Genomic DNA, 21,694 nt, shown 5'->3' on the forward strand with positions numbered 1-21,694 from the left:
TTTTAAAGAAAAACTCAATAGGCCGAGGTAATTCATTAACATATTAGGGTTGTAACAATGAGACATGATATACAAAAAATAGGAGAGATTCCACACTTGATTTATAATAGATATAACATATAAATGGAGAAAATTAATTTCCCCTGAATATTCTTCTTTCTCCTTATCCTGATCCCCGTCGAAACAAAACAAATGTTATTATCAACTAAGCAACACTATCTATCTAAGAATTCAATAATGACAAAAGCTTTATTCATAAAAGTAAGCAGATAAAGTGAATCAATCTATGACATCCAATTCCTTTCACTCACCATCAAATTGCCTTCACTCACTCGCCCATCTGATTAACTACGTTCAAATGAATCTATCAATAAACTATTTATCCTCTAACTTATTCCAATCCCCTTCAACTATTCTAATGAAGGATTTCCATTAAAACAAGGAGGCCATGACAGCCTGCAGGATAACTTTATCCCTGCAATCCATTAAGAATGAAATAAAAAGTGCATATAGTTTAGAACCATTAAATCAAATATCTAGAGATTCATATCTACTTTGCTAATCCAAAATTTGATCCAATTAAAACTTGAATTAAGCTTCAATCATAATTAAAGATTTTTCTTGATTGTACTTAATCAAGCGGCTCATTAAAGCTGGAGCCCAACTCAACTTAAAATAAGCTCAAAAATATACCCGAGCTTGATTAAATACAACCATGGATGCATGCAATCCCCTGTGATTGGATTAGTGAGTACCCAATTATTGACTCGACAAGGACAGGAATCTAATAGCGTACGACATAAAAGAGCTTTTGACCAAACTAGCCTTATCTCAAACGTTTATTACCAAAATGGGCCACCTCAAATTTAATACTAAAATGGTCTACTTGATTGTAGCTGTAACTTTGGATTAAATATGCCAACAAGTTTAATAATTATATTTGCATGTTAACAAAATAAAATATGAATCTTATAAGTAATTTATCATTTTAATTTAAAAAAAATTATATAAAAAATGGATAGATTCATCTAAGTTAATCTTTATTTTTTTTATTATTACACATAAAATGGTTCAGTTTTGCAAACGGCTACATAATTTTGGTAAATAAAATTTAGAATAAGGGTAGTTTGGTAAAACCACTACTGACATAAAATCCAATTCGGTGATAACATCAATGCTCCCCAGTGACAAATTTATAAACCCATCCACTACTACTCTCACTTTTCCTCACTAAGGAAGCCATGAAGCCCTCCACATTTCTCCGAACCCTCTCTTCCAAGCTCTCTCCAATGCCTTCTTCCTCCTCCGTCGCTCCCTGGCCTCCGGTCCGCACCGCCTTCGACCGCTGGCTCGCCTCCGAGCTCGACGGCCTCCGCCTCGGCTCCTGCACGAGCGCGGCGTGGCTCTCTAGAGCCGTCGACGTCGCCATCGCCGTCCAAAGATCGATCGCGGCCACAAACCAACGCCCGGGACCCGTCGATCGCCGGGCGGCCGACGACTACCTCGAAGACCTGATTGAATTCCTCGACGCCTTGGAAGGAATAAGAGAGAGGCTGCAAGTGATCAGCAAGTACGCGGGCTCAACGTCCATAGCCCTGCACTGCCTCGAAGGACACCACGAGCCGAGCGACACCGTCGTACGCCGCGCGCGAGCGGAGCTAAGCCGGTGCGCGGCGATGGAGAATAGGTTTCCCGAGCTGGCAAGATGCGGCTCAAATCTACGAAAGCTAGGCGAAAAGATCACCGCCCCCCAGACCGGAACTCCGTCGTCGGAGTTCCACGAGATGCTAACCGCGTCGCGGGCGGTGGCGGCGCTATTTCTCGGCATGCTCGGCGCCGCCGTTTCGTTCAAGTCACCGCGAGCTGGGCTTATCCCTCTGCCTCATCACGAGCCACGGAGGAGTTCATCATGGAGCGGGGCGCTGGTAGAGTTGAGCATGGAGGCCAAGGAGGAGTACGAGAAGAGGAGGAGAGGTGGAGTGATGGTGTTCGATGAGTTGGACGCTGTGGCTTTGGGTGGGAGGAGAGTGAGGGAGTTGTTGAGGTGTGGAAGAGGGAGAGGGGAGTTGAAGGAGGCTGCTTGGTTGCTGAGGAAGAGGAGTGGGGAGCTGGAAGATAGGGTGAGGACTTTGGAGGAGAAGGTTGATGAGCTCTATACACAATTCTTAGGAATTAGAGTGGCTTTCCTGGGGATGCTCTCACACACATCTAACTCACTTTGTACAAAAGAATAAATTGTGGTTTAATCTTAAGTTACCTTCACTTTTGAATCTCTTTGATCATGAGTTCATTTAATTTCTTTTTCCTCTTTGATCTCTAAATGCACTTAGCTTTAGAAAAAGATGAAACTAAACCCGATAGGCTCTAAGAGCATCTCCAATGGAAAGGTCTATTCACCTTTAGAGCATGATTGACTCCAATGTATGGAGCTCTATTTTAATTTTTTTAATTAATAATATTAGTAATATAAATTTATTTTTAATATAATTTATATGATTGGAAAACTACCATTAATATCTTTAAAGTATGATTAATATTAAATAATTTAATATTAGACTCATCTTAATGGCCGACGATACCTTTGCAATAGTAGTATTTAAAATTAATTATATACCTAATTTAAATAATTATTTTATATAAAAAAATTAAAGCGAAATTTATAAAACATTAAAATAAAAGATAAATTTGAAATTTAGAAAGAAAAAGGGCTCCAAATTTAGAGCCTAATGTAGATCTCTATTGGAATAATTCTTCGAAATCTACTAAAAATCTAAGCCTTCTTTAACTTTGAAAATAATTTTTATTTTTATTTTTGAATACAACTCTAATTTACCCATAATATTTATCATATCGACGTACTTTATATCAAATCAAAAGATATTCATAATAATTTTATAAAAATAAAATATATAAATTTTATTTTAAATCATATCAAAAATAATTATTACATTTATTCTTAAACATATAAGAATAGTTACTCATTTTAAAAGAAATAACAAAAGAAAATCTATTCTAAAATTGACTTGGGAAGTAAACAAGGCCTAAAGTGGGTTCTGCGGCGATTCATGTGGCGACGTGTCATCTGGAGGATGAGAACAGCTGTCGCAGCTTTAGTCAATGCTGCTTCTGGAGTCAAACACGAATTTTCTTTCCGATAGTACCCCTCCTTGTCTCTCTCCCAAAGGACCGAAACTCCGCATTACAGGAGGGCAATTGTGGAACTCCGTATCGGATTAAGATTATTATAATCTCCGTCTCCGAGTTGGGATCGGTTTGGGAAACATAGAACAGCGAAGAATCCGCCCTCCCGCTTCTCGCCGGAAGGAAATCGCCGTCGTCGCGTTGATGGATTACGGATGCACTGCCTCATATCTGACGTACGATCTGAAGAAGCTCGCAACTCAGCCGTCTGATCTGTCGTTCTTGGTCCCGTCGACGCCGTGGTTTCGGGAGCTGTGGATTAGGGTTTCCAAGTAGCGAGATAAGGCATGCGCTAATCTTTTTTTTTTTGTACTCCTTATAATCTCTCATAAGATTTTGTTCCTCCAATTTTTTTTTTTTTTTTGATCCTCCTTTTGTTGTCCAATTGCTGTTATATTCGCAGGTTGGTGTTTTCTTTGAGGTCTACTAAGGATATGATAGGGAAAGGAAGTTTTTTTTGTTTTTTTTTTGGTGATTTATCTTATGTTGGTAGTCAATGAGCGATATAGAGCCCCATAGTTTCCACGATAGAGGTTTTTAATCTCTGAATAAACCTCCCGCCGGGCCAAACTGGGATAAAGGGAGGGTTTATCTGGTTCTTTATCCTATCCTTAAGACCTAGTTGTAGAGGGAAGGAGCGATAAAGAACTTCGGTAAACCTCGGTCAAAAACGTTTTATCTTGTTCTTTATCTGACTCTTTAGTCACAATAGAAAATAAAGTGGTTGCAGAAGCTAGGAATAAGAGGTGTGATAAAGAACCTTGAAAAAAATCTCGTAAAGGGGCTGTCAGGTTTATACGGACCCTTTAGCCCCAGTTGTGGATGGAGAATGAGGATAAATGGGTGGGGGCTTGATAAAACGAGTTTAAGGAAGAACCTCAATATTTCTTTCTCAGCTTTTAACCCTATTAGGTGATAAGATGGCATGATAATTAAGGGATAAAAAAGGTCTGATGAGGAACCTTGATAAAGTTTCAGTCAAAAACGGATTGCCAGATTCTTTGTTCAACCCTTTATCCCTCGTAGTGAATAAAGTGGTGGGTTAAGTGTGGGTTGATAAGCTAAATGTCCAAATTCTCACCAACTTAAACTTTCCATTATCTCTTAAGGGCATTTTAGAATTTGATAGAAAGATCATCTTTTTCAAATTTATCTAGGGTAATCATTACACTAGCTTATCCTAACCTTTCAATCAAATGTCTAAAATGGATAAATGATAAGGATTTCAGTCAGGCATGAAAAAAACCCCTTTTATCACTAACCTCATTTTTTATATTAGCAACTAAATGAAGCCATTTTGAAATTGAGAGAAACTTATAGAAGAAACTTGTTCAAAAAGAGTATGATGAAATTTGATATTATATCACCTCAGTATAGAAGCATGCTCTATGATTGAAATCTTTCTGGTGAGTTTGTTCTCAAGTTTGAATCGTATAAATGGTACTATAGGCTCGTATACATATCAAAGGTTTAAATGAATGATCAAGGGGGTCTATAGTGTGATTATAATTGTAGGCCCCTACAATTATGATCCAAACTGGACAACCTAGATTTTGGTGGGAAATCTAGGATTTCAAAAATGAATAGAGAGAGAGAGAGAGCTCCCACATAAAATTAGAAATGGATAGTCCGGATAGTAACTGCACTTAAGGTTGCATGACATGTCCCCTTAATCTTTAAGGCCAATTCTAGAATAGATATTCATCTTTGTTATTTTCTAAATAATTTTTTTATTTTAGGAATAGTTATTTTTACGTTTACTTGTATTTTTGAATGAGGATGTAATAATAATTTTTGATGTGATATAAAGTGAAGGAAAAGATGAAAATGTGTTTTGTTTTTTATGAAATTACTATGAATGCATTTTGATTTGATATAAGGTAGATTAATGTGATAGATTTTAATGATAAATTAATAATTAGGTTGGTGTGTGGTATAAAATATAATTTTAATGAATAGTATTTATATTCTAGGATGAGATTATTATAATGTTTAGTTTTTATTTTGGAATAAAGAGTTGTATTCTGGAATAAGAAAAAAAGAAGTTATTTTTAAAGTGAACGGGGCAAAATAAGGTCATAGTGTTTGACTTACATCGTGATGTTATTTAGTGGCTTTTGGTTTAGCAAAGTCAATAGTTGCATCTGCCTTGAGATCATATAGTAGGTTACCTTAGTCCTTAAGTACGACCATAATAGTTGACTTATATCATGATGTTAGTTAATGGCTTCTGGTTCAGCAAATTCAATAGATGCATCTGCCTTGAGGTGCAGAAGTTGTTCTAGAATCTTTAGGAAGCTTTGGAAGTTGGCAAATCTTTGTATATACTTGTTTGATTGCTTGATTGAAAAATTCTAATAGCGGAATAAGTTGGGTGTTATTTGTGCATAACCGAGATCTTTGTCCTATATTTGCTATTGGCATCTGTTTGGGTGAGTAGTAGGATAAGATGGTGTGATGGTTATCCTAGATAAGGTTGGAAAAGTTGATTTTCTATCAAATTCTATTAAATATTTTTTAGATGATATAAAGATTGAGTTGGTGATGGGTATTTTGGAACTTTGGCTTATCAATTGATATCTCCAAAATAACTAGGATTAATTAAGTTTTTTTATTGGACCTCCTTTATCCCTGTTTGGCACCCAATGGCCTGTCATTGAGTTTATTCACAAATAAACATCTTTTCTGGAAGGAAACAGTGAGGCCTATAGGTTGTAATGCCACTGTAAGATTCATGTATTTCTCCTTGTCATATTGTAAGAACTTAGAATAATGATAGATGTATTCTAATGTATATATTTTGGCTACCAATGGTTGAAGCATGTCTAAAATAGTAAAATGTATCAATGATAGACTGGGTGTAGAGACTCATTATTAGAACCTTTGCAGAAAGCTCTCTCGCAGTTGTGGTATCAACTGTTGCATTCAGCTTTGTTTTTTTCTTGACATTGTTCCAGACTTCCTAGTCGTATGTGAACAGTATAGACAGATTAGTGGCTGTGCTACCTTACTACTTCTCTAGTAGTAAAATGAAGCAAGAAGAAGAATATTGAGAAAAGATAGAAAAAGTAACTCCCTAATTGAATCGGTCTGCCAGGGTTTAAACAAGGTTAAAAACTCCTCCTGTTCCCTTGTTTGCCGATGCCACTATAACTTTTATAAGAGAAATAACTGAAATAAAAGAGATCAGCTATGGTTGCATCTTTAATGTGGAAACGAGTGTGCATGATTAGTATTTACATGTAGACACAAATAACACCTTCTATAGTTATTTTTGAAATTAGTGTAGGATTGTAGTTCTTGTACAATATGTCTCTAATAATCTTGTGATACTTTTTTTTTTCCAGATTAAAAGATTCTTGAGCACATTGCTTACCTATTTGTTATTCGAAGATGACCCTGTCAAGAATTCCTTTAAGTTCAAACATGCAGCGGCCCAGGGTCAATCATTCTCCAGGTTGGGCTGCCTTTAATCGCAAGCAGCGATCTAAGGATAGCACAGGAATTGAAGGTGAAGATGATCCTTTTCCATCCATCTCAGGAATAGCTGGGGAAAACTTGGCGTCAAACAAAACAATGAAGTCTTTCTCTTCTGTGGTTCGCACTTCTCTTGAATTTCCGCTGCTAGTGAATAATGACAAAGGAAAAACTTTAATTGATAATCCTGGAATGAAACGGCTAGATAATCATGCTGGTTTTGAAACTAACATAGACCCTGCGGCTAAGCTGCTAATGGATGTTCACAGCTGGGCTGATGCAAATTTGATCAATGATATATTAGCTGCTGTAAATAATGACTTTGACCAAGCATCTGCTCTTCTAAAAGCAATGGTTTCTCCTGACTCAGAGATAAGAGAAGCTAGCCTGTCTGGCGAAAGCTCTTCAAATAATGACAAGGAGAAGTGCTCAGCAGAAGGCACTTCAGTAGAGCATGAACTTTTGGATGGTGAAAGTAAGTTGTCAATATCAATGAGAAGAATATTCTCTATACCTCCTGAACCTGAGTGGCAAGAAGATGATGTCTACCTAAGTCACCGAAAAGATGCTATAAAGATGATGAGGTATTACTTTTTTATATAAATGAAAAGCCTTTTTCTGTCATCTGTAACTCTATCTTTTGAAGTGGTATTTAACTTCTTGACTTGAAAGAATGAATGGTATTGTATTATAATCCTACAAGCTGGGATGTCAGATTTGACATATTGAGTTTTCTTATCTATGTATCTAATTAAAAGCCTACAAGAACCATGAGGACGAAATGAGATAGGAGAGTGCCCAGTGATAGTCATGAGAAATAAGGTACCATCATCAATACAGGTATTTGAGGCAGTGAATATGGAAAAGGAATCATGGGAGGAGTAAAAGAAGAAAAGTATTTCATGTCGATTGCATGTACCAGATAATTATGTAGCTTGTTTTGACTGGTGTCTCAGGTTGATGTTTTAAAAATGTTGTCTTGAGTTTGTTATATGTGATCATAGCATTCTCATGCAATCATTTTCTTTGCTGGAACACAAAATGTGTTTTTCAGTCACACTGATTGAACTTTGGCTTCAGTTTTTTCTTACTTCTTATGTTCTGTTGCTTGAATGGTTATTTTATCTCACTAATTTAAATTTTCAGGTTCTTGCAGTATTTCTTTCTGTTAAATCATCTTAAAATTAAAATGACCATCTTCATACTTATTTTTCAAACAGGGCAGCATCCCAGCACTCGCGAGCCGCCAGTAATGCTTTCTTGAGGGGTGACCATCTTTCTGCCCATCAACTTTCCCAAAGGGCTCAAGAAGAGTGGATAGCTGCTGAAAAGCTAAACAGGAAGGCAGCAGAGGAAATTTTGCACCTTAGGAATTTCAATAATGACATATGGAAGTTAGATCTTCATGGTCTGCATGCATCAGAAGCTGTGAGCGCATTGAAGGAGCATCTGCATAAAATAGAGAATCAGACTGTATTTGATCGTTCTGCCACTGATGGATTATCTAAACTAGACATTAGCAGCTTACGATTACCATCTATTAAATCAATTAAATGCTCAGAGGTTGAGTTTGCCACTAGAAAGGTGGCAGTAATTCAGCAAAAACAGACAGTATTGCATGTGATCACAGGTACACTGTTCTTTTCCCACTTATATGGTCTTGGTTATATTTATCAATGTGTTATGTTGAACGCATGGATCTCTCATCTGACTCATTGTGGGTTCGCCAATTAGGGGATATTTCTTGTACAAGCTAATTTTACAGACCCATGGTTCAATTCCTCCAGGTGGTTAGTCTTTTACAAGCTAATTTTACAGACCCATGGTTTAATTCCTCCAGGTGGTTAGTGGTTAGTAATTAGCTTGTGAATGTCTCAGCCTATATTTTCTCTATTCTTTGTTTGCATGTATAAATAATCTAAAAGGTTATAATTTTAGAGGTATTGCATTTGGGGAATTGGGTCTTTTGTGATTCTGGGGCCTACAATTTACAAACCAAGTTGTCAAAAGAATGGCACTGCAAGTTTGGTGAATAAAGGCCAGTATGTTCTTTAGGTTCTGAAAGACGGGATAGATTTTTTATTTTAGAGAGGAGTATTTCATTGTTGTGGATAACTATATTCAATTTGTGCTATCCTTTTTCATGATCTCACATACTTATGGTTGATTACCTAACTTCTGTTTTCTTTCAGGGAGTGGTAACCATAGTAAAGAACAGGCTTCACTCCCGATGGTAGTCAAAAGCTTTCTTATTGAAAATGGGTAAATATCGTAAATCCTACGACTTTGTTTTGTATTGAACATATGTAGATCCTACATTTTACCTTAAAGTTTGTTTTTTATGTTCTCAATCTCTCTTGTAGATACCGGTTCGACGAGGCAAGACCTGGTGTGATTGCGGTTCGTCCCAAGTTCCGCCACAAGAAAACTATGAATTCCTATGACTAACTATTGCAGTGAAAAGCTTTGGATTCCTATGACTAACTATTGCATCGATTCCTCTAGTTCATTACCTAGAAATTTGGATTTAAGTTGTGTACCAAGTTTTTATGCCAAGCATAAGCATGAGCAGTAGGATTCTGTGTTGCTCGCAACATGTTGTAATTTAAAAAGTTAAATATATTTTATCCACGTGTAATTTAGACCAAAATTATTTTACTTCTAAAACTTTATTTTTATATCACTATGTGCTCATGGTCTTGACTAAATTACAAATGTTAAAATTTTTTAAATCCCAAGTTAGCAATGCTAGTAAGTTTTCAATTTAAAAATTATTTATTATTTTGTAATAAAAGTTACACTACACTTTTAAGCTCTTATTTGTATATTTATTTAAAATAAGTCTTGTTTAGTTAAGTCATTTTTATTTTATTAATGACCTTCGGTCAAGAAGGTAAAATATATTTAACTCTATTTTAAATAATAATAAAAATTATTAAGACGTTTTGAACTATTGCTAATTTTCTAATATGCATCTTTCATCAATTTTTTTTTATAATTAAAAGATTTATTAAAAATTAGGCGAGAAGCCTAAAAAGTATGTGGTGCCATTGATATCTTTACATAAAATTAAAGAAAATTCAGAATAGTCTGATCCTCTCCACAAAAAGTTAGACAAACTTAATCAACATAATTTGTAATCCAATTTGCCGCTCTATTTGCTTCTCTGTAAACATGTTTAATATTTATGTTTCTGAATAAGTTGATGAAGTTCTTTATATTAGAGAGCATGTTCTTTATAAACCAGTATGCTTCTCCATGTTTGATCGCATGAAGAATAGTTTGAGAGTCACTCTCAATGATCAAGTTCCGAATTGTTAAGCTTCTCCCCGACTGCATAGCTGCCCTAAGCTCCATCTTTCATCTATTTTTTCCGGTACACATTGATTCATAGTTTATTAAAATTATATCATCCCTAATAAAAAAATATAAAATAAGTACTCTCAATTTTATTATTATTTTTTAAATAATAGTAAAATAATTCTTAAGGCTCATAATATTACTCATATGAGTTTAATATTATTTTTTAAACGGAAAATTTTAATGGATAACTAATATAAAAAATAATAATGTTTTAGAGGTTTAATTTATATAGTCAGGGAGGGAGTTCACGTGGAAATGGGGAAAATTAGAAGGCCTCAGTGTAAATATTCCTAAAACCCATTCAAATCCTTCCTAATAAGAGAGCTCTCCTCGAGCGCTAAGGCGGTGGGAGAGAGGAGAGAGTAGGGAGAGAGATGACGGTGGGCACGAAGGGAGCTGCGGTGGGAGCCCAGAGGACGGTGATGATCACCGGAGTAAGCCGTGGCCTTGGGCACGCGCTAACCCTAGAGCTGGCTCGAAGAGGGTACTTCGTAATCGGCTGCGCTCGATCCCAGGAGAAGATCCAGTCCCTTCAACAAGAGATCTCCGCTCTCGATCCCTCCTCTTCCTCTCGCCACCTCCTCACAACCGTCGATGTGGTCGGTCTCTTTCTTTTTGCATCTACATTTGTTTGCGTTTTTCGCTTGGTGTGTTAGTTTATCGGTAACGCTCCCGAGGTCGGTTGTGTTGCAGAGGTCGGATAGCAGCGTCCGGGACTTGGCGAAGGTTGTAGTGGAGGCGAAGCGGATTCCCGATATCATAGGTTTCTTTAAATCTCTCTGTCGTTTCTGATTGATCTGTGATTTTAATGTTGAAGTTCGACAAGAAATGATGCTCCCCATTTGTTTGATGTAATGCTTCGTTAGGGTTTTAAATAGCTGCCCTGCTGCTCTGACTAAATACTTGATTAGGTTTTGATGCATAATGCTTAGCTTTTGCTGCTTGCTTCTAGCAAGCTAATTTATAGAATGAGTATCATCACGTGCTACTTCTTTTTTTATGTTAATTGACGAAATGTGTTTAGTATTTTATTTTGGCTGCAAAATATTATTGGAAATATCATGTATTTGACATGAATATTTTATTAATTTTGAGCTCATTTTTTAGTGGGGTCTGCACATTATTAATGATGGATTAAGATGGAATTAAAAGAGCTCAAGTAATACTTTAATATTATATATTTATTTATTCAAATCCATGAAGATGAGTGAATGAGAATTGGTTTTAAAAGTGGGTATTATGATAATAGAAAATAAAGAGAAAAAAGTTTAGTACTATATTGTATATTTAAGAAATATTAGTATAATATATAAGTAGATTTGATCAAATGACCCAGCCCGCCCTTGCCTAGCCTAACCCGGCCCGGACCCGGTTTAGGCCCGGCTTGGCTCAAGCCCGAACTACCCACGGGCGGCAAGGGCTAGCCTTTTGCTTGCTCGACTCGGCCTGGAAGCCCGCCCGTTTGGCCTACAACCAGACCCGCCCGTTCTGCTACAGTAATGGAAATTTTGGTACTGTATCGTTTAACATTTTTTTTAAGCACACGTTTAAATTTTTTTAATTTATTATTATTATTATCTTTTAATGGAGGAACATAAATATTTTTTTTAAAATAAGTTAATAGTAAAAAAAATTCTAAAAATAGCTAAAATATCGGTTGTGCCGAATGATTGGTGGGTCGGGCCAGCCTAGCCTGACTGACCCAATCTCTCATGGGCCGACGGGTGGTAATGAGCTAGACTATTCTAACCCAGTCCGAACCCGACCCGGCCCGAGTGATTGGTGGGTCGGGTTGTGAACAAATACTTAAGCCGGATTGGCCCGAAAAGCCTGGTGAACCTGGCCCAGCCCGCCCGATGATCATGTTTATATATAAGTGTTAAGCTTCTTATGGGCTTTGGATCTCAAAAATAGCACCTATTTTCTAGGTAAAAGAATCTATGCAAATCAATTCATACACACGCGCCCTACCTCGTCCAACTCGGCTTGGTTTGCGTGTATGGGTTGAGTCCAAAATTATTTTTTGCTTGATATAGGTTCGAATTTGGTATTACATTCATGCACACCGTGCAGCCCGGCTTGGCTCAGTTTTGTTCATATGAGTGGGTCAAGTCTAAAATTTTTCTTTGCTTGATACAAGTTCGGTTCTTGTCTAGTTTGGGTTGGGTTCGATTAGTTGAACTCGTAATGGTGTATCCCTTCATATTAAAATTATTAATTGGTTCAGACCGGAAATAGTATATCTATTTGTGATCAGATTTGACCATCCGTTTGCATCCCTTCATCGTACTTGTTTAATCCTATAAATAGGCCACCAGTCTGTATTTATTAACATGAACTTATTCTGATCTAGTTTGAGTCTTTTGTCTGCATTTGAAAGAGAAGGTATTATACAGTTCAGATTTAATAAGATATTCAAATAGCAGCTTCATTTCGAGTGCGAATTGGTCTTAAAAAATAGCGTTTTGATACTAGACTTGACTATATAGAATTTTACATTTTATAATGTGTAAGTTTATTTAATATAATATATTTATATTTGATCAAATTTTTGTGACTTTTAGAATCAGATTGTTATCGCCAACAATCTTAAAACCGATTCTTGACTATTAATCTGATTCTTGTCACTGTTCTTTTTCTGTGGTCAGAATTTTAGATGGTTGAAACAGTAAAAAGCATTGTTACCTTTATCATTGCTCTTTCAGTGACTATAGTTTATAGAAAAAAGCTTGAGAAGTTTTGTGGTGCAGATTTCAAAAGATAGCAACAAAAATATTTTATCTAACTACCTTGAATAAATTCTTACATGAAGATATGTCTGAACTTCGAAATGAAAAAAACAAATAGATAAGTATTTACTCTAGTAAATGCGTGGAAGCATGCTAACTTTTTTTGCCGAAACTATATCCTTAATGAATTGGATAACTCGTTGTACAATATATACAGTTCAGTAAAAATGTCTACGAAATTATGAGAATCCTTAGATAAGAAGTATAAGACGGAAGATGACGGTGCAAAAAAATTTGTGCACAACACCACAAAGTCAAAAATATATATATGTCAATACAATTCAATATTATGAGAATAAACAACTACTAACTACAATGGATGGCATAGCTGAATCTATAATTTTACTGTAATTTGCATTAATATTAATTTTCTTAGATGCACTAACTTGTGATTGTTGCATTATATTTCTATAGTATACGCAAGAAATACCTGCAATAGATAATTTCTATAATAAACTTTTATAGCATATGATAAAAGTATCTTAAGAGTGTCCAAGGAGTGTTCGATTTATTTTATAATTTCTTAAATATCGGATACGTTATAGAATAGAAGTGTCCGGCACGTGTCCAACAAGTGTCCGATGAGTGTCGAACACGAACATGGCATGCTATTTGTAGTGTCCATATTTTATAGTGCAGATGTGATTCTTGGTGTAAAGATCACTAAAAGTCTAAAACAACTAAAGAATATGTTATATTTCAATCACATTATATTGAGACATTGTTCAATAAATTTGATAAAAATAATAATAATCTAGCCAGAATACTTGTAGATATGAATCTTCATCCCACAAAAAATACTGGAAAGTGATAGTTAGGGTACTAAGATATTTGAGATAAATTACTAACTATGAATTGCACTACTCAAGATAGCTAGTAGTACTTAAAAGTATAATGATGCAATCTGGATTTTTGATACAAAAGATACAAAAAACACGAGTGTATGCCTTTACACTTAAGGGTACATTTGTATCATAAAAATCTTCTAAATAAATATGTATAGTCAAATCTACTATGAAATCTGAATTTATAGCTTTAGATAAGGTTGGAGAAGAACTTGAGTGGCTTCGAAATTTTTTAAAACATATTCCTATGTGGCCAAAATCTGTGTCAACAATTTGCATATGTTGCGATAGCCAATCAGTTATAGGAAGGGCATAGAGTCAAATATATAATGATAAGTTATAACATATTATTGTGCGATAATTGATCTCAAATGATATAATATCCATTAATTATGTGAAATCAAAGAGTAACATTGCGGATCAGTTAACAAAGGGCTTAATAAAATATCAAGTGTATTGTTCATTGAAGGGAATGAGTTTAAAGCCTATTATCTAAAGTAATGACATAACAACAATCCAACCTAGTTGACTAGAGATCTCAAGATCTAGGTTGAAAGAGACAATCGAGTTGTGGAGACATTCTCTAAAATTACGAAAGTATTTTTTTCTATACCTTTTCTTATGATGACGTGATAAACTTGGATACAACATATAGAACCAACTATGTTGAATAGAAGCTATGTGAGTATTATTATCTTGGTTTATACAAAAACTAAACAATTCAAGACATCATATTTATTTGTTAGTGAATAAATCTGATAATATTTTACTATGGAAGGTTCAAAAACAAAAGTTACCTATCCTGATGTAATAACTTTTTATTGTACGCTTAATCAAGTTTACATTTCATGTGCATTTACTGCCAATTCATTCATACGAGGCATTATTGGAATATCATGTATTTGACATAACTATTTTATTAATTTTGAGCTCATTTTTTAGTAGGGTCCACATATTTTTCATGATGGACTAATGATGGAATTAAAAGAGCTTAAAGAGTACTTTAATATCATATATTTACTTATTCAAATCTATGAAGGAATTTGAATGAAAATTAGTTTTAAAGTGGGTACTATGGCAATGAAAAATAAAGTGAAAAGTTTAATATTATATTAGATATTTGAGAAATATTAGTATGATATATAAGTGCTAAGTTTCTCATGGGCTTTGGGCCCGAAAAAGGATACCTATTTTGTGAGTAAAAGAATCTATGCAAATCAATTCACATACACGTGCCGCTCAGCTCGCTCAATTCGGTTCGCGCACGTTAGTCAAGTCCAAAATTATTTTTGCCTGATACAGGTTCGAATCTAGTATCACATATGCACGTCGCTCAGCTTGGCTCGATTTGGTTCGCGCGCTAGGTCAAGTCCAGAATTATTTTTTGCCTGATCTATGTTCGGATCTAGTCTGGTTCAAATCGAGTCCGGTTGTTGAACTCGAAGTAGTGTGTCCTTTCATATTAAAACAATTAATCAGTTAGTTATTGGTTAAACCCAAAATGGTGCGTCCCTTCACATTAAAATTATTAATTGGTTCAGAGCTGAAATAGTTCATTAATTCGTGGCCAATTTTAACCATCAATTTGCATTCTTCGTCGTGCTTGTTTAATCATATGAACCATTTCGATTAGTTATTGGTTGAACCTGAAATGGTGCATCCCTTCATATTAAAATTATTAATCAGTTCAAATACGATAATGTTCATCCATTTGTAACTAAATCTAATTGTCAATTTGTATCCTTCATTGTGCTTGTTTAATCATATAAATAGGCATTCGGATAGCAGCTTCCTTTCAAGTGTAAGACGATTGTATTTTGATAGACCGAATTCTACTGTTTGATAAGCAATTAATGGAGAACAAATTGATCTTAAAGAAATAGTGTCCAATACAAGATTGAACTATACATAATTTTACATTTTGTAATCTGTAAGTTTATTTAATTTCATATATTTATTGGATCGGAGTTTTTGTGACTTTTGAAATAAGATTGGTACCGCCAACAAATATTACTTTATGCTAAAGGAAATTAGGTGTAATTTGCAGTGAACAACGCGGGAACCATAAACAGAAATAACAAGATATGGGATGTTCCAGCCGAAGAATTTGATATGGTAATCGATACTAATATTAAGGGAACTGCAAATATACTCCGCCACTTCATGCCACTTATGATAGAAAAGAAGCATGGAATTATAGTAAACATGTCTTCTGGTTGGGGAAGATCTGCTGCTGCAGCGGTAATGTGGCACTCCCAGTGGAATTTTGTTACCAATCATCTTTGTTTAGCTCTGTGTGCGTCCCTCCATATGTTTAGAATTTATATGTACTGGTTCAGGTGGCTCCTTATTGTGCGTCCAAATGGGCGATCGAGGGCTTGACACGGTCTGTGGCGAAGGAATTGCCTTCTGGGCTGGCTATTATTGCTCTTAGTCCAGGTGTTGTAAATACTGACATGCTGACCTCTTGCTTTGGGAGTTCTGCTGCCTTATATCAAACAACTGAAGCATGGTATGGTTTTATCTTCATATATATATATATATATAATTGTTCATTTTTTCTTCCTTCACTATTTCTTGAAGCTTACTGTGTGACGATTGTACAATTTCCTCAGTCATGATGTTGTTACTCTGTTGGCCATTTAGTTCCTGAAGAGGATCAATCTGGAAACACTTTGCCTCTTCCTTGGAACTCTAGAAAAAATTAGATAAGCTAAACATAGAACCAAGATTGCTACCTTTGTCATGGGATGGAGATTTGGTACAAGTCCAAGCATCAAGATATGTAGGTCTTTTTGATCTACTTAGTGCTAAACCTACTGATAGCACCCATTTGCGCTCGTACTTGTTCTCAATTCTTAGTGCATAAGTTGTTACATGAACTTATTGTCCTACTTTAGTGAATTGTTGCTCTTTCTTGTTTAACATTTCTCTTCTAATCAGGATTAGTTCTTTGGGTTTCCTTATTTTCAAGGCATGATGATATGTAGTTGATGACTTGCATCTCTGGTATCATTTCCTTGTTCTCCATGTTTCTCCTCGTCCTTTTTGGTTAAACTTTTACCTTATCATCACCATTGTAAATACCAGCCTCAGTTTTTAACTTAGACCATTTCCATTTGCATGCTCCTTGCCATCCTGCTGTCCAGAAATCACACTTTATTCTTTAAGAAATTGCAGTTCAAGAAGTGTTCAATACATCAATCAGAAACCAAGTGATCTATGTTACGCAAGGATCTCAAGTCACCAGTCAGTTCTAGTTGCTAGTATTTTATTCTTTGGCTTGTAAGTGAAGTTATGTCTTCTACTAGTTTGATGGCCAATAATAATAGATTAAAAATAGAGCTATATCCGGTCTTTTCATAAATCATAAATTTATCTTAACCAAATATGCGTTTAGTTTCAACCTCTGGTGTCTGCTATGTACTTTTCCTATGTTGAACTCTTTTTTTTGCCCATGTACTCTGTCAAACAAAGTGTCATCATGTCTTTTCTTATCACCTTAACTACTTTTTAGTTTTTCCCTCACTTGACAAACACTTGAATGTATTTCTCATCCTTACTAGTGCCTATGTGGTTTCCATTTGAGATTTCCAAACATCAATTATTTTAACACAATTATCAGTACAATCTCTCGTGTCATATGCAATAATCTATCATTCTATTTTATTTAAAAGGAAGCTGTACTCACCCATGTTAACATGCTGTTTTTCAACTTGCCCAGCATATGGACTTCTAAAGTATGGTCATCTTATAAAATAATCCTCTAGCTTGAGGGTTGATTGGATCTCACACTGGAGACACTTCCATGTTAAACAATTTACCAACTTTTTATGCAATACTTGCTTAAACTTTACTTCTTTTTGAAAAAGTACTTTCTTTCTTTCTCATGAAGTGTCCAAGTCAATTGCATCATGTAGACAAACTAAAATTTAACCAAGATTCTGTTAATAGCTTATTAGGCTTTCCAATCCAGATTAAAAGCAAATGATAGATGTACATTTTCCTATTTGGCAGGGCTCCTAAAGCGGCTACAATGATTCTTAGCCTCACAGTAGAAGACAATGGTGCTTCACTCACTGTCTGATGTCAGCAAGGGTTGCAAAACTTGTGACCATCTCATGTGCTACTTTGGTAGTTTCAGTTTCTTTGAAGGGAATCTTTCAGATACTTCAAATTCACTTTTATATGGGGATATGATAATTTGCTGGAATAACATTGCTAGTCCAATAGAGATGTAGGAAGGGATGTAAATAATATTAATGCTACTAATAGGAGCAAGCTATGAAAGCCATGGTGATTAAGCTTACTGTCATCTTTCTGTCTCCATTCTGCTGTGTGAAATTGTTGAGAGAGTTGAATATCTCGCAGATCTTTGAAGGGGCTTTTGATTGGTGTCCAGATATTATGCAAATTTCTGTTGTTGTGATGCTTAAATTATTTGAGCAGAAATTATCTTGACGATGAGATTATCTCATCGGTATATTTCACTAAGTTTCACGAGCCTAAATAGTAACAGAGAAGCTGACTGGATTATTATTATTATTACTATCATCATCATCATCATTATTATTTATCATTATGATTACTACTTTCAAGACTAATTATATTTTGTTAGAAGAGCTTTTGTTTTCTTTCCTTCTCAACCAAATGTATTTGAAACACCTCGAGACATTCTTGATTCTTATCCTAACCTGCTTCAAATATTGATCTTAGCTCTTAGGAATATATGCTCGATAATGCTGTAGATTATAAGTTTGCTTTTGCTTTTCTTTTTCTTTTTTGTGTCTGTTTTCTTGTTTGCATGAGCTTATAAGGTTGGGAAGAAGGTATCATCTGATTCCTTTTTGAGTTGTTGTAATTTGACCCTAACTTTTTGCAGCCTTTTTTATTAAAAAAATTTGAATAGGTTTTTTTTTTTCCTCTAAAAAAAATAATTGGGTTGTGCTTTAGTTGTGCCCACATTTTTGGGAAAAGATATTTTTAAGCACCTTTCTCAAAGGATAATTTTGATTGTCCATGTACTGGATTTTCCATCTCTAAAAAGGTTGCGTATGTGCTTCAACAAATATGTCTAGATCTTGGGCAAATGAGAACAAATCCCAACTAAGAATTTCTTTCTATCATCCACAAAAATTCTCCAACAATAACATGAAGGAATTGAAGAGGTCATACCAAAAATTCACTAGAAATATGAGGTTTATTAAAAAACAAGTACAAAGGTTGAAGATGTGTGTCACTGGGAGAGAAGAAGTGAAGCTTAGTACAGCATGCATGCATCACCAAACTGAAAACTTGCAAAATAGAAGATTACAAGAGTTCAACACCTGGGGCCTCTCAGCATTGAAGGGTGGGGGTGGGGGTGGGGTTGTGGAGAACAATAACACTTCACAAGTAGGCAAAAGATTCTAATAGCATTATGAGAAACCTATTATGTCATAAAGCTAATTCATTTTGTAAATTGTGATAAAATTAGATTGCTTTATCATCATCATCATCATCATCATCATCATCACGCCACTGCAACTCCAGCGCTGAGGCGCGATCTTGTCTCTGAACCATTAGTCTCAGCTAGAAGGTCCAACGGCATCTTCCTCTTGGTGCCTGTTTTGGGTGTCAATGCCGTCGCTCGAGCATAATTTTTCAACCTCAGCACATCTTTCGTTTGAAGAGGCTTTAGGATGAACTCCTCAGCTCCAACAGCTTGGCATCTGTTAGAGAAGTAACTTATCGTATATCAGTTAAAGAGAACACTGCTATGATACAAATTTGGCGAAAAGCGATTTTAGGTCATATCGAGTTTATAGCCATATCAAAATATTTACTTAGATGTGTCTTTATTCTCAAAAGAGAATGGAAGTAGGGACTTTCTATTTGGGAGAGTCCAAAAAGAAGGAACTATGCATTCAGACTAAGACAACCATTTTGTGTAACAGGTTCATGGACAGCAGACCTTATACAATTTTATGTAGTTGTTGATGAACAAATTCTAACTCATTAAAAGACAGTGTATTGACACATCTTCGTCTCGACTAACTATAGCAAGGAACAAAGAAAAGAAAGAAGAAAGAGATGCAGAATTCTGTAAACAAATCTGATACCTGCTGATTCTCTGTGGCTCATTCTCTGAAGACATTATGACTACAGGGATGGGCTTTGGGAAGCTCTGCTCCTGAAATCATACATCAAAAAGAAAAAATTCCCTTGAAATGAGGATCAACAGAAGTAGGTTCGAACTTGATCTGGCGAATTGAAAGTACAAAAAAGGAAGATGGTTATTAGATCAAGAAAATTGATCTACCTTGACAGCCTTGAGAAGGTCATAGCCAGTCATTTCTGGCATGCAGTAGTCAGTAAGAATGATGTCGATCTTCCGCTCCTGCGAGCATTAGTATCAAATTATTTCGCGATACATCGTTTGTTTTCTATGACTAAGTACTTTTGGAATGACTCTCTTGACTGTCTATTTTCCAAGTTGTAGTCTATTTCACAACCAAATGATACAAAACTATGGTAATTCAAGTAAGCAGCAAACATTATTTGATAACAAAAGGCAGACTTACATTAGCAGTGGGAGATTCAGCCTTGCCTTCATTTAGCCCAAGAACTTCCATTGCCTTCTTTCCACTATCCACAGAAATAACTGAACGAAAATAAGCTATTCAGATTCTCAACTCTGGAGGCCAACATAATTTCTCTATGAAGGAGGAATCAGGATAATAGAGGAAGATTAAATACTCTCTAAATAGTTAGCATATTGCTGAAGGCAAGCTTAGTCTGGCATCAAACCCAGAAGAGAAGGGTAATTAACATAAAACTGATCTACTGCAAAATATTTGAAAAATATATATATATATCTAGAAGAATACAACTATGAATGGATCATTATGATGCATGATGAGTTGCACAAAGCTTGGTTGAGTCCTAACAATAGAAGTGCATATCACTAGGAAAGGTATAGAGAATGATATCAGAAACCCACATACTCTGTTCTTCAATTACCAAAATCTAAGAGATGATCATGAAGATTATTGGCAAGTATATGCTCTAATTCAGATATCAGAAACAATCCAGTAGTAAAACAGTAAACAGACAACAAAACTAGATAACAATTCAATCAATACAAAGAAAGAAGAAGAAAAAAGGAAGCAATCCAAATAATTGGATCAAAAGAAGAAAAGAAAAGCTTTCCAACATGAGCTGAGAAATACACAAGCATAGAAATCATCTCTCACCTTCAAAAATTCCCTCACCACTCCTCTTGAGCAACCCTTCCACTATCCTCCTATCCACTGGTGAGTCATCCACCACCAACACTCTCAACTCCATCTCCTCCTCTCCACCTCCACCTCCACCTCCACCTTCTTCCTCCACTTCCTTCCTCTCCTCCATTCTCTCTTTATATCCAATTCCCCTCTCCTCCCCAACTCCCCCAAGAAGCCTTATTAATAAGCTAAGCTCTCCTAAGCACAACCCATCACAAACAACACTAGCTTTACTCAGCCAGCCCAGAAGAGGGAAGATAGATAGATACATAGATAGATAGATAGAAGAGAGAGAGAGAGAGAGAGAGACTTTGTGGGGCCCTAAGCGTGCTGTGGGACCCATCCAGGAGGAGAGAGGATCGTGAGGGAACGGAATACTTTGCACTAGATTTGGTTGTCGGGAGAGAGAATCCAACACTCACCACCCACGGGATTCGAGTTTGGTTTGACCCCCACCCAACCGCTGGTAGTAGTAGTAGTAGTAGAAGTAGTGGTGGTAGAAGTAGTATAGTAGACGGCACAACGTACGACCCCAGGATCGAATCGGGACCGCCCATCTCGACCGGCGGTACGTCGTTGGAGAGCTGACGTCAGCGTGGGCCCCGCGGCGCAGACGGGGGTTTCAATTGGGCCGAGATCCTCGAGATCTCGCGTGGACCACACGTGGGGCCCCCGTGGCCTGATGTTTGTTTCCGGTATTAGTTGTGCGGCACCAACGACGCGTGATCTGGCCATTGGACGACGCCACGTGGGA

At 36.1% G+C, this 21,694-nt stretch overlaps 3 protein-coding genes across 3 annotated transcripts; 2 read left to right on the forward strand and 1 right to left on the reverse strand.

The window, feature by feature from the left end:
* The first annotated feature begins 3,270 nt into the window (after nucleotides 1-3,270).
* LOC140772585 (uncharacterized) lies at nucleotides 3,271-9,350 on the forward strand. The gene is made up of 5 exons (XM_073114726.1): nucleotides 3,271-3,486; nucleotides 6,549-7,262; nucleotides 7,899-8,308; nucleotides 8,871-8,940; nucleotides 9,042-9,350. Exons 2-5 carry the CDS (start codon nucleotides 6,595-6,597, stop codon nucleotides 9,124-9,126), a joined length of 1,233 nt encoding a protein of 410 aa, XP_072970827.1. The 5' UTR covers nucleotides 3,271-3,486; nucleotides 6,549-6,594; the 3' UTR covers nucleotides 9,127-9,350.
* Nucleotides 9,351-10,300: 950 nt separating this feature from the next.
* On the forward strand, nucleotides 10,301-18,106 carry LOC140772213 (NADPH-dependent pterin aldehyde reductase). Its single transcript, XM_073114162.1, has 5 exons — nucleotides 10,301-10,640; nucleotides 10,735-10,804; nucleotides 15,723-15,916; nucleotides 16,015-16,187; nucleotides 17,693-18,106. The coding sequence occupies exons 1-5, from the start codon at nucleotides 10,416-10,418 to the stop codon at nucleotides 17,760-17,762; spliced, it is 732 nt and encodes a 243-aa protein (XP_072970263.1). The 5' UTR covers nucleotides 10,301-10,415; the 3' UTR covers nucleotides 17,763-18,106.
* Nucleotides 18,107-18,827: 721 nt separating this feature from the next.
* On the reverse strand, nucleotides 18,828-21,187 carry LOC140772063 (two-component response regulator ORR3-like). Its single transcript, XM_073113949.1, has 5 exons — nucleotides 20,911-21,187; nucleotides 20,239-20,318; nucleotides 19,977-20,054; nucleotides 19,777-19,847; nucleotides 18,828-19,386 (listed from the first exon to the last, which is right to left on the reverse strand). The coding sequence occupies exons 1-5, from the start codon at nucleotides 21,065-21,067 to the stop codon at nucleotides 19,188-19,190; spliced, it is 585 nt and encodes a 194-aa protein (XP_072970050.1). The 5' UTR covers nucleotides 21,068-21,187; the 3' UTR covers nucleotides 18,828-19,187.
* Nucleotides 21,188-21,694: the final 507 nt, after the last annotated feature.

Source organism: Typha angustifolia, chromosome 12 (genome assembly GCF_048772165.1).
Source record: "Typha angustifolia cultivar Huaian chromosome 12, ASM4877216v1, whole genome shotgun sequence".
Lineage (NCBI taxonomy): Eukaryota > Viridiplantae > Streptophyta > Magnoliopsida > Poales > Typhaceae > Typha > Typha angustifolia.

Excerpts from the sequence above, each read along its gene's own strand:
- LOC140772063 (XM_073113949.1), bottom strand. The coding sequence starts at position 21,067 with ATGGAGGAGAGGAAGGAAGTGGAGGAAGAAGGTGGAGGTGGAGGTGGA. Across the intron at positions 20,055-20,238 it reads CTGAATCTCCCACTGCTAAT|GAGCGGAAGATCGACATCAT; the intron begins GTAAGTCTGCCT and ends TAATGCTCGCAG. Across the intron at positions 19,848-19,976 it reads ACCTTCTCAAGGCTGTCAAG|GAGCAGAGCTTCCCAAAGCC; the intron begins GTAGATCAATTT and ends GTATGATTTCAG.
- LOC140772585 (XM_073114726.1), top strand. The coding sequence starts at position 6,595 with ATGACCCTGTCAAGAATTCCTTTAAGTTCAAACATGCAGCGGCCCAGG. Across the intron at positions 8,309-8,870 it reads AGTATTGCATGTGATCACAG|GGAGTGGTAACCATAGTAAA; the intron begins GTACACTGTTCT and ends GTTTTCTTTCAG. Across the intron at positions 8,941-9,041 it reads AGCTTTCTTATTGAAAATGG|ATACCGGTTCGACGAGGCAA; the intron begins GTAAATATCGTA and ends TCTCTCTTGTAG.
- LOC140772213 (XM_073114162.1), top strand. The coding sequence starts at position 10,416 with ATGACGGTGGGCACGAAGGGAGCTGCGGTGGGAGCCCAGAGGACGGTG. Across the intron at positions 10,805-15,722 it reads GCGGATTCCCGATATCATAG|TGAACAACGCGGGAACCATA; the intron begins GTTTCTTTAAAT and ends TGTAATTTGCAG. Across the intron at positions 15,917-16,014 it reads GAAGATCTGCTGCTGCAGCG|GTGGCTCCTTATTGTGCGTC; the intron begins GTAATGTGGCAC and ends GTACTGGTTCAG.